The 12,391-nt window shown below is 49.0% G+C and overlaps 1 protein-coding gene across 1 annotated transcript in view; it reads right to left on the bottom strand.

Annotated features, from left to right (window-relative positions):
- The window catches only part of GRIK5 (glutamate receptor, ionotropic, kainate 5), a 72,204-nt gene that overhangs the window by 40,158 nt on the left and 19,655 nt on the right, over positions 1-12,391 (bottom strand). Inside the window, exon 11 of the mRNA XM_006871381.1 lies at positions 11,701-11,904. Within this exon, the coding sequence (XP_006871443.1) occupies positions 11,701-11,904 (204 nt within the window). The remainder of the gene's footprint in view (positions 1-11,700; positions 11,905-12,391) is intronic.

Raw genomic sequence — 12,391 nt, 5'->3', positions numbered from 1 at the left:
GAGAACTTGACACAAACGGAAGAATGTAACTAATGCCAAAATTGTTGAACGGACACCTGTCTGACTGCGTACACTTTTACCAAAAATAGAACTTTTTTTTTTTTTAATGAATGAATTATTGACACACGCTACAAATGTGGGTGAACCTCAAATATTTTGGTAAATGAAAGGAGACAGACACAAAAGGTCACATCCAAATAGTATGTGATTCCAGTGATAAGAACTGTTTGGCCTAGGGACAGAAAGCAAAGTGGTGGTTGTCGGGGGCGGGGCAAAGTAGGAATGAGGACTAACCTCTTCATGGGTCCTGGGTTTTCTCTGAGGCGCATGAGAAAGGTTTTAAGCTACATAAAGGTGGTGGCTACACAATGCTATGCCACGGACGAATTGTACACTTTACACGGGTAAAGTTAACTTTATGTTATGAGGTGAATTTCACCTCAATGACAAACAAAACTTACAAACCTTCTGGTAGCTTCATAGTAGACAATGAAAAATGAAATTCAAGCTCCTTCCTAGGGTCTGTAGAGGCCCACATAATCCAGGTCTTGTTCTCAGGCTCTCTGTCTAGGAACCACTCTTCCCTACACCTATCCTGCATTGGGCCACTTCTCACTGAGGCCCGGGGCCTGCCCTCCTAGTCAGCCGCTCCAGTGGGCGTCCTCTCAGGCTGCCTTCCCAGCCCCCACCGCCTTGGGCCAGTCAGATGAGCCAGTGGGGTTGGCAGCATTCTCCCACTTCTTGTGAGCCTTCAGTGGCAGCACTGATCTCAGTAATTCCACGAAAGTGGTTAGAATTGCTTTGAATTACTATCATGGGAAAAGTAGGGAGTTCTAGGGCCTTCTGCTTGGCTCTTTCGACTATAGTGACACTCATTCCATGGGTCAGTGAGCCAATATGGGATTCCACCAGCTGCAGCTCTCTGTGGAAAGGTCTTCCCTGACAACCTTGTCTGAAACATCACTGCATCCCCTTGCTTTGCTTCCATTCACAATGCTGTCCGCCACCTGCCATGAAATTAACATATTGGACTCCTGGTGTGACACTGTAGGATCAGCACTAGACTGTGAACCACAAGGTCGGCAGTTCAAACTCACCAGCTGCTCCTCGGAAATACTATATAGGGTTGCTATGAATAGGAACAGACTCGATGGCATGAACAACAACCCATCATAAAATTAATATATTTGCTGTCAGTTTCCCCAACTGGACTATGACTAGCCTAGAGTGTAAGCAGAGGTATGTCTGCTCTGTTCCTTGGAGCAGAGCCAGGTACATAGTAGGTGCCCAGTGAATATTTATGGGGTGATGGCTCTGTAAGATAAGCACTGGACTGTGAACCACAAGGTCAGCGGTTCTAGCCCACCAGCTGCTCAGCTGCAGAAAGATGAGCTTTTCTGCTCCTGCAAAGATTTACAAGTTAAGAAACCCTAACAGAGTCACTATGCATTGGAACTGACTGGAAGGCATTTAACAACAACAACAACAAAATGAACAACTAGGGGTCCTGGTGTGGTGCTGTAGGATAAGTATTGGACTGCTAACCAAAAGAGCAGCAGTTTGGACAGCACTTAACAATATAATAACAACACATGAAGAATTAAATGTAGCCATTTAAGAAAAATGAGGTAGATCTCTGTGTAGTATCAGGAAAGATAGTCAAGATATACTGGGGGAAGGGGTACATTGCACAACAGTGTCATATACAGCAGGATGTCAGTTTTATAACAAAAAAGTAAAACAATTAAACATATATATATGTGTCAATATTTGTTACATGTTATTATTGTTGCTAAGTGCCGTCCATCGAGTCAGTTCTGACTCATAGCAACCCTGTATAGATAGGGTTTCCAAGGAGTGGCTGGTAGGTTTGTACTACTGACCTTGTAGTTAGCAGTCCAGTACTTGTCCAACAGCACCACACCAGGACTCTATGCTACATACTAATAATGTACAATTGAATATATGTTAATTCACAGGAAAGGACTTGGAGGAATTTGTCCCTTACACATCACAGTAGTCATCTCTGAGATGTGAAATTGTTGGGGACTTTCGCATCCACTCTTCTACCTGTATTGTCTGACTTTGTGTCACCTTGTATTAGCTATACAATCAGAGGAAATAAAGGGGATATCTTGCAGTTGCTGTGAGAAAAAAATGTAATGGCTTATAGAAAATCAGTATAATTTGTCTATGTGCACACATCTACAAGGGGTTTCAAAAAGTTGGTGGGCATTTTCCATTATCTTTCAATTCCATTTTTCACATCTCCCTGTACACAGGCACACTATTTTGTACAAAGCACACTTATACCTAGGCTACTATTTTATAACCCAGAAACATTTCCAATAGACTATAAAGCCTTTTACTTCTGGTATGGCACTGTAAGACAAACACAGGACTGCAAGGTTTCTTTAAACCACAAGGTCAGTGATTCAAACTCACCAGTTGTTCCTCGGAAACCCTATACTGGGTTGCTATGAGTAGGAAGCAATTCGACAGCACTTAAAACAACAGCTTAAAGCATTTTTAAACCAAGATTCAAAATTCTATGTAGATGACTAATTGCTACTGTTACAATTGTAAAGGTAAAAGTTTTGTAACAAACACAGGGGAGTAGTTAATTTTACAGTCCAGAAACGAAGGACCCTAGGACCATAGAGGGAGAAGAGCACAAGTGGAATTTGAGACCTTATCCAGAGAAGCAGTGACACCAGAGATGGAGGAGAGATGGGGACATGGAGAGAGAGAGCAGCTAAGGTCTCTAGATTCATGGGATGAGAGGGATTAAGAGCTGGTGGCCAGGAGACAGACTTGCAGAATGTGTCCTTTGGTGGTATAAAATATTATATATGCCTGAGTGTTTAAAAAAAAAAAAAAAGCTAAAGTGAATATAGAGAAACACTGTTAACTGATGGTACATACAGGGGATTATGATCATTGCAATTAAACAAGGTGTATGATTTGCTGAATGTAAAACTGATGATCTGCAGGAGGGGAAGGTGGAGCACTGGGAAGGGAGTAGACACAGGACAGTTTGGGGGGGGGGTAGGGGCAATATACAAGTAGGTAGAGGGGAATGGAAGAACAAAGCAGATGGGAGAATGACTAGACAGGTATGAAGGAGCTAAATGGGACAGAAGTAAAAAATGATGTAGGCCCAGCCGTGGAACAACAGGGTTCTAGGATACAGAAACTGGGATATGGTTGGAATGGGGAAAAGGGGGGAATAATGTTATGATGCCTGACTGACTTTTGAACCTTGGTTTCCCATACATTATATTATAAAACAGACACGGGAGGGGGAAAAAAAGGAATAGCCAGAGGTGTCACCATAGAAAGCTTGTAAGTTCGTCTTCTGCCTATAACTGATTGGAATACCTAAAATGGGACTACAAGGTGTCCAGTGAAGGAGGATTCCTGAAGAGCCTCAGCAGTACAGAATACAGATCAAAGCCTAACCACATCCAGACCTTCAGAGACAGGAAACCTTCCTCTCAAAAGGGCAAGCAGACCAGCCTGGAACAGCCAGAAAACCAGAAGACACTTCTTGAAAGAAAGACCTACAGGAAAAACACACAACGCTAAGGGTAGTCGGACTGATACCACAAGAACAAGTAGGCTGCTAGCCCAGGTGACATCCAGGCAAGTGGACGGGTCCTCTCAGCACAAATCCTTTCCCAACACTAAGACGCAATAGAAATACACGCTCTGATTGGCCACCATGCATGTCACCCATAAAGAGAAGTGGCCTAAGAACACCAATGACGCGGCGAACTAAGCCCTGCATCGTTCAGCAGACTACTGTGAACCTGGGTGGAGACTCGGCTGTCCAGCAGCAAGGCGGGACCCGGGTACTCATGGGCTCAGGGTCTGTGACACAGCTACAGAGGACTAGAGTGGAGAGTGAAGAGACCAGCTGATAAGAAGAGGGCAGACAGACGCAAGAACACCCACACTTGCAGATGATACCCACTTGACCCGGCTTCAATGACTGGATGAACAGAACTTTACCAGAGGAAGAAGGAAGGGGGGGGGGGAAGTGTCATCTGATACAACTGTATGAACTAGACCTACACATATAACTGCAGTAGCTCAAAAGAGGAAACAATTCCCGACTATAAGAGTTATTCCCATCCCCTCCACACAAAGAGTGAGAAGGGTTGGGCAACTTGAACATTGGCTACCCAAAATGGGGGGAGGGATACAAAGGTAAGAAGTGACTGGCTTACAAGCTTTCAAGAGGGAAACCAGATCCACGGGTGGTGGTCGGGGGGAGGATAGTGGAGTCTCCAGTGAATAGCACCCAACCTGTCTAGGAAGGGCTGATGAAAAGAAGTGCAGATGGGTCTCATGTGATGCAATGGTGAAAATTGTTACCAGGACTGACTGTGAGGACTGAAGCATAAAGGCAGATATTTTATAGCAAGGAGGGGAGTGACTAACCTTTCAGTCTAGGAGCGGAGGGCCCTGGGACCATCAAGGGAGAAGAGCCGAGAACAGGACCCCACCCAGAGAAGCAGTGAGGCCTGAGACAGAGACAGAGACAGAGAGGATGACGTGAAGAGATGGGAGTGCCTGAGGAGTTGAGACCCAGAAAGGGAAAGGGACTGTGCTGAGGACAGTGGGGCGGGGGGGACATGCAAGGTGTACCCTTTCGCTGGGGGATGATGCATGGACGGGATGGTAACTAAGGCAATGAAACGATGTACGATAGAATGAATGTAAAACTAATGTTTCCCCATGTAAAATATCACTCAATACACAATAAAACATTTATTTAAAACAAAACAAAACAAAACAAAAAACTGATGATCTGCCCTGTAAACATTTATTCAATCCACAATAAAAACTTTAAATTAATAATGTTTTAATGTACTTACTAACTCCCCAACCAGATGCTGTAGCTTGCTCATGTTAATTTTTAAACCAGAGAAATAAAAGATATTTCCTTATAAAAAAAATTTCTATGTAGAAAGTGAAATTAATTTGTTTTCAAGCATAAACATTAGAATCCTGTAGCACTATCCCTTTTCTTTGTATGGATCTGTGTTACTCATGAGTAAAACTGAGCACCGTTAGAACTGGAAAACAGCCTCCAGGTCCTGTCTGAAATGCCAATCATGGGGACTTGGTGCAGCCCCAGGAGGGCTGGGTTGGGACTGTGATCAGAAAAGTTGGAATCCTGTCAGTCACCATGTGCTCACTGAAGGGAAGTTGCACTACTGTGCGTGTATCTCTGTGAGTGTGAGCGTCTGTGTGGTTCATGTGACTGTGTATCTGTGTATGCACATGTGTTTCTCTGCGTACCATGTGATAGTGTCTGTGTGTCATGTAAGTGTGTGTCTTAGTAAGCATGTATGTATCTCTGTGTGTATTTGTATTTAAATGTGTATGTCTGTGTGTGTATGCCTTTGTGAATATGTCTGTGTGTCTGTTTCTCTGGGTACATGTATGAGTGTGTGTGTGTGTCTGTATGTATGCATACATATTTGCAAGTATCTGTGTATCTTGCTATATCTGATGGTGTCTGTGTACTGTGTGTCTGTGTGTATGCTTTGTGAGTATTTCTGTGAATGTGTGTCTGTTTCTGTATGTATATGAGTTTGTGTGTGTGTATGTCTGCAAGTATCCGTGTATCTGTGTGGGTATGCGTCTGTATGAGCATGTATGTCTGTGTCTCTGTGTATGTCTAGGTATCTGTGTGTGTGTGAGAGAGAGAGTGTGTGGGTCTCCACTAGATGGAATAGATTGGGGGTAACATTTTTACAGAAGCCTTGACACAATCACTCAGTCCTCCCTTCAACATTGGATGCCTACTATAGAGTTCTTGGGTGGAACAAGTGGCCAAGTGCTCAGTTACTAATTGAAAGACTGGCAGAGTAAATCTACCCTGAAGTACCTCAGAAGAAAGGCCTGGAGATCTGCTTCTGAAAAGTCAGTCACTGAAAATCCTACAGAGCGCAGTTCTATGCTGGCACACATGGGATCTCTACGAGTAGGCAACTGGTCTGGGGTTTTTTGGGTACTGTGTGCTGGGCCCTATGCTGGGCATCTTCATACTCAAGATGTAAGGTTCCCACCCTGAGGTGAGGTTGCCACAGGCAAGAGGAGGCTTCCTCTTGGTCATGTGAGCACCTGCCCTGGGCCCACAGTGCTGATCTCATCTATCCCACAGGACAGCCCTCCATGTGAGGGCTTGTTACTCTCCAGTTTAGGGGGCCAAGAGAGGTCATACAGCTAGAGGCACCCTGTGCCTCTGCATTCTCAGAAAAACCCTGCAAAGGAAGCACTCTCTCTCCCCATTTCATGACAGGACACGAGGAAGCGGGAGCTCTGGCTGACTCCTATCCAGTGTACTGTGGAGCTGGATACTGTGGTGGCCCCAGGGTAGGTCCTCGGCCAGGGTAGGGCCATCAGTGCTGGCCCCTGATCACTGAGAAAACATCCTCCTGCCCAAAGTCCTGACCTTTCCCAAGGACAGTCCACATCCAGCGATGGGTCTGGCTGGCATAAAGGCCTAGCACCCTGACCTCAGCAGGATGACTCTGGTGACCATCCCCGCTTCCAAGTTCCCCATGGGTCAGCCAAAACCTAGTTAGGACTGCATTTGCAGCCCAATGCCACTGCTGCCCAAGCCTGTTTCCTCCAAGCTCTCCCAGGGGTGGCTTCTGAACACACCCTGACACACACCGCAGGGTCTGTGTCCCGGGAAACCTCTCCAAGCCACCTGCTCTGCTCTTGGGTGCCAGGCCAAGAATGCAGACTTTACCTGAGGCCCCTGGTGAGGAGAAGGAGGGTGTGGCTAAAGCACCGGACTGACAGGCTGGGCTGGTCCTTGAGAAACACCAGAGGACCAGTGAGGAGGCAGGCGAAAGGGTTGTTGTTAATAGCATCCCTGTGTAGGGTTTCCAAGGAGCAGCTAGTGAGCTTGAATCGCCAACCTGGTAGTTCAAATGGCTTTGCAGTCTGGCACATTAACCCACAGTGCCACACCAGGACTCAAAAGCGAGAGGGTACAGGGCCTGTATTCACACCAGTTCCAGCAGTGGCCACTAGGTGGAATCAATGCAGTGACCACTGGGTGGAATCAATGGGCTATCATTAGAGACTGCCAACCAGCCACGCCTGCTCAAGTGGGACTTGGGGATGTGGTGCCCCGGGCCGCCTCCCATCTGGAAAGCTCTCCAGCCTTTGGAGCCAACCTATTGGGTGCCAGCACTGACTTTACCCCACACTAGTGGTGTGAGGGCCCGTCCCAGTGCCTCCCTCATGGGGTGCTGTCCAGTCACCTGTCATTCATAGCGACCTGATACGACAATGTGGCGCTATCCATAGGGTTTCATTGGCTGTGGTTTTTAATGGGAGCAGGTTGCCAGGACTTTCTCCTGTGGAACTATTGGAGAGGTGCAAATTGCCAACCCTTCAGTCAGCGACTAAGCACTTACCCATGGAGCCACCAAGGCGCCTTAGGAGTTAATGCAAAGTTCAAAGAGCCTGATCAAGCAACCAGCCCTTGGCCCAGGTGAAAGCTCCAACACTGCTGATGAAGCTTATCAAGATGACTCTAGGCTTCCCAGTAACCCACTGGAGTGTGGATAGGGTGGAGATGGGTGCAGAGACATGCTGAGGGGGCAGACACCTCACCACTGAGCCCAGGCCCACAACTGTAGAAGGAAGACAACCCTTGGGGTTGTGGAGACGTGTTAGGAAACTTAATCTAAATGATACTTGGCAAGTTCCTGTCATGTAATGTGACTCCAACACATGGAAACTCTCATGGTGGAGGTGGGGGTGAAGGCAGTGGAGGTGGTGGAGGTGAGGGTGTGGTGGAGGTGGAGGTGGTGGAGGTGGGGGAGGTAGAGGTGGGGAGGGGGAGGGGTGGGGATAGAGGTGGGGGGATGAAGGGTGGGGGTAGTCATATTTCCATGAAGATCAGCATGCTGGAGCTTCTCAGACTCAGCAAGGCCAAGCCCCACCCCCCCACCCACATTTGTGCTCCTAGGCTGCTCCTCCCCAAGTGTTCTCTTCCTAAATGTCATCACTATCACCCAGCTGCCAGCGCCAGAAACGGGAGGAACATGTCCTCTCCTTCGTCTCCCACCCTAAGTAGTCACCAAGCCCTGGTGCTCTCCAGCTCTGCCCCTTGTCACCATCTCTGCTGTCCACTGAGATCCAGACCAGCCAGGTCTCCCCTTACTGCCCTGCCAAGTCTACTGCCCGTGGCTGAGTCTCTGTTCTCACTTAAGCCCCTCAAACCCTTTTGCGGGCTGTCCCAGGGACCTCTTGTCACAGCCCAAACTCAGACCCACACTCAGTAAAAGCCACGGCAGGTCTGGCTTACACATCACTGGATCCCCAGGGGTTGGCATAGGCCCTGGTGTGCACGCGGTTGTTGCCGTTATTAAGTGCCATTGACTTGGTTCTGACTCATAGTGACCCTTATAGGGTTTCTGAGACTTTAAATCTTTGTGGGAGCAAAAAAGCCTCATCTGTCTCCCACAGTGTGGCTGGTGAGCTCCAACTGCTGACCTTGTGGTTTGCAGACCAGTGCTTACTGTCTGGAGCCAGTAGGAACTCAGTAAGTAACTGGGTGGATGGAGCATGGGTGAATACAGATAGAGTAATAATGAGAAAAATGGAGCACATGTATGTAACATTCACTCTTACCCATGGGTACATGGATTCCCCTCATTTTACGCTCATAACCAACCACTCTGTTACCTGTTAATCAGCTGCCGAGTAATCACGCCTCCCCCTCTCCCCGTGTCAGAGTAGAGCTGTGCCCCAGAGGACTTCCAATGGCTGAGTTTTCAGAAGTAGATTGCCAAACCTTTCCTCTGAGGTATGTTAGGAGCTCAAACCTCTAACTGACTCTTTGCACCACCTGTGGACGCTGTGGTTGTTGTGTGCTAGCAGCTGTTAGTTCCCTAACTTTCCAGTGGAAGAAACTCTGTTACCAGAGGGTGAAGTCATTTGCCCAAGTTCGCTCCACTGTTAGTGAACAGCAGAGCCAAGGGTCCCACAGACCCTAGCTAGGCAGGGCCCGAAACCAGCAGCAACTGGTGCCAAAGGCCCTCACTCGCCCCAGGCATCATCTAGGATGCGTTAAGACTCTTGCCCAATGTCATATAGCTGCCAGGAAGAACGATTCTAGATGGTTCTCTTGTCATGCACGAACAGGCTGACAGGGTCCAGTTTACAGTGACCTCAGTTGGGAGCTAAGCCCCCAAAATCAAACCCGTTGCCATCAAGTTGACTCAACTCACAGTGACCCTGTACCGGGGGTCCGAGGTTGCAAATCTTTATGGGAGCAGATAGCCTCATCTTTTTCCTGAAGTGGATTTGAAGCAACTTTTCACTTAACCATGAGCCACCAGGGCTCCCTGCTACTCCCCTGGAGCCTGTTGATCTAATATGGTTAAGTGCTCAGCTGCTAACCACAAAGCTGGCAGTGTGAAGCCACCAGGCCCTCCTCAGGAGAAAGACGTGGCTGCCTCTGTAAAGATTGACAGCTTTGGAAACCCTATGGGGGCAGGTCTATTCTGTGCTAGAGGCTCACTAGGAGTCAGAATCTACTAGACAGCAGTGAGTTTGGGGGGGAGGGTGATAAAAAACAACTGACTGAAGAACAGAAGCCAGGGGAGGATGCTGGGTCACCAGCACTGGCACTCCCCTCTGCCTATCTCATCAGGGGACTCTTACAGCTTCAGGTCCTCACAGCCCACCCCAAGGCAGGTGCTTTCAAGTCAATGGGTGGCCTTCTGGGACAGAGCTTCAGGGCTTGCCAGTGGGGTGAGGTGAGGGAGACGGAGCGGCCATGCCCTATCTCTACCACTGTAGCTCTGCCTTTGTCCAAGGTTCTAAGGCAGATTTCAATTGGCAAAAAAGAGTGGTGCTGTTCAAAATCACTTTTGAAAGTCAGTGCCCTAAGGGATAAATGTCCTTGTCAAGCAAAGCAGCTTTCTTGTGTCTACCCTGGTGATACTCAGGGGCTTGGAAGCAGTGAACACCGGATGGAAGAGACAAGAGAGTGAGAATTCCAGCACATCCAACCTAGTCCAGTCTCTGGGCTGCCCAAGCGCTCCTGGACACAGTTCCCAGCTCTGCTTTGTGGGTCCTCAAGTCGGGTTCAGTCGGTCTCCATTGGCACTGGTTTCTCACATGGTTTCTCCGAAGAACTGCGATGGAACACCTACTCTCTGACAAGCAAAGTGCTAGCTATTCTATTCCCCCATTCTCTGTAACCCTCATTACAAACCTGCAAGAGATTGTAACCTTCATCTTTCAAAAAGCCCATTGCTGGGGAGTTGATTCAGACTCTTGACGACCCCATGGATGCCATCGTAAAGAACTGTGCTCCACAGGGTTTTCAGAAGTAGATTACCAAGACTTCCTTCTGAGGTACTGCTATGGGGACTCGGAGCTCCAATCTTACGGTTAGCAGGCAAGCACCTTAACTGTTTGCACCACCCAATCACACCCCCTCTTAGAGTAGGGGGGACTGAGGCTCGGAGTGACTCACCTAAGAATTCAAACCCAGTTTGGTCTGACTCCAAAGTTTTTCCACTGCACCCCTGCCAGTCTCCATCCAGACCCGGTCCACATTTGAAGCACAGCTGGCTCTTTGAGCACATTTCACTGTTACCCACAGCTTTGTATTAACTGCTGTTCTCTGCTCACGTGCATTACCCTCCTCCCAGACCCCCTTCACCTTGCGTACTCCTTAGCCCCCTCTGGAATGAGCTTGGTGTCCACTCTCCTGGGAAGCCCCTACTGGGCCGGAGCCTCCTATGGGCCCTCCTCTACATCTCCCCATCATAGGCCAGCCTGTTCTGGACGGTGACCATTCATTTTGTAGCATGGTGAGGAACTAGGCTCTGGGGGACAAGGCCCAGGCTGGACGTGCTCATTGCTGTACCCCATGCCCGTACTGTGTGAGGCACTCAATAGTCACTTTTTGCAGAGCGAACAGAGGGTCCTGGCAATGTCATGGTGAAGCGTTCTGCTGCTAAACAGATCAGTGTTCAAGCCCACCAGCCATTCCATAGGAAAAATAACCTGGTGATCTGCTAGCGTAAAGATTACAACCCCATTGGCCCATTGCTGATGAGTGGATTCCGCACAGGACGGAGTAGAACTGCCCTCTAGGGTTTCCAAGGCTGTGCATCTTTAACGAAGCTAACAGCTTCATTTCTCTCCTGATGAGCAGCTGGAAGGTTCCATACACTGACCTTCCGGTTAGCAGCTGAGCACCAGGGCTCCTTTTGTAAAGCCTTGGAAAGCCCATGGGGCAATTCTATTCTATCCTATGAGGTTGCTATGCATTGGAATCCACTTGACAGCAATGGCACGAGTAATCATGTGACGTCACATTGTTGCCCTCCCTGGCCGCTCCTGGGCTCCTCCCGCGAGCCCTCCTCCTGACCATCTCAGGCCATGCCTGTTTCCTAACTCCCCGTCCCTTTGAGCACTAAGTGCTAGAAACTGGGCCAGGTGGCATGAGGGGAGGGTTTGGCAAAGCTGGACACAGGAAGGAATGTGTCCGCCTCCCCACCTCATGGCGCTGGCCAGGCGCAGGCCCACTGCACAGCATCAGCATTGACGGCATGAGGAGCCCAGGATGACGTTCCTCTTCTGCCCTGCATCAGACCCACTCCTAAGTGTGTGACCCCAACCCCAGTCCCAGCCCAGCCGTACCCGGTTGATGAGCTCTCCAACCATGCCTGTCCAGGAGCCATTGGGCTCAGGTGCCCCGTACAGCCCGTCCTCCACCAGCCGCAGGCGGTAACGGAAGCGTAGCAGCTCTGCCAGTTCCCGTAGCATGTCCACACAGAAGCCTTCGAAGCGCTCGTTCCCTGACAGGGCCTGGAAGTTGGGCCGGCGCATGACATACGGGTTCTCCTGGGGTGGGGAGGTAAGAGTAGAGAGGACAGGGTCAGAGACGGGACGTGTGGGGACAACAGGGCTCTGGACAGAGCAACTGGGTGGGACAGCTGCCCACAGGGTGGGGATGGCAGATTCATAGCACTTGTTTCCAGACTGTTAATGTACAGAGCTGGATGCCAGGCCCATGGACCCACTGGCCACTTGCAGATCCCGAGGTGCCCAGTTCATCTTATCAGCAAAGCCACTGGTCATTAGTCTCGAACTCAAAGTCTCCCAGGGAGGCAGTAACTGAGGGGTGAGTCAGGCTGGAGGGAGACTATGCTGAGCTGTAGGAAGGCCTTCCATGCCTTTTAATGACGACCCACAGTAAGAGATACTGTTTACTGCACACACACACACATACCAGCTGCTCCGTGGGAGAAAGATGAGGCTTTCTACTCCCGTAAAGATTTACACCCTCGGAAACCCTGTACAGGGTCGCTATGGGTCGGAACCAACTCGA

Source organism: Chrysochloris asiatica, unplaced genomic scaffold (genome assembly GCF_000296735.1).
Source record: "Chrysochloris asiatica unplaced genomic scaffold, ChrAsi1.0 scaffold00168, whole genome shotgun sequence".
Lineage (NCBI taxonomy): Eukaryota > Metazoa > Chordata > Mammalia > Afrosoricida > Chrysochloridae > Chrysochloris > Chrysochloris asiatica.
The sequence above is the reverse complement of the archived record's forward strand: the minus strand, read 5'-3'. Positions and strand labels throughout refer to the sequence as shown.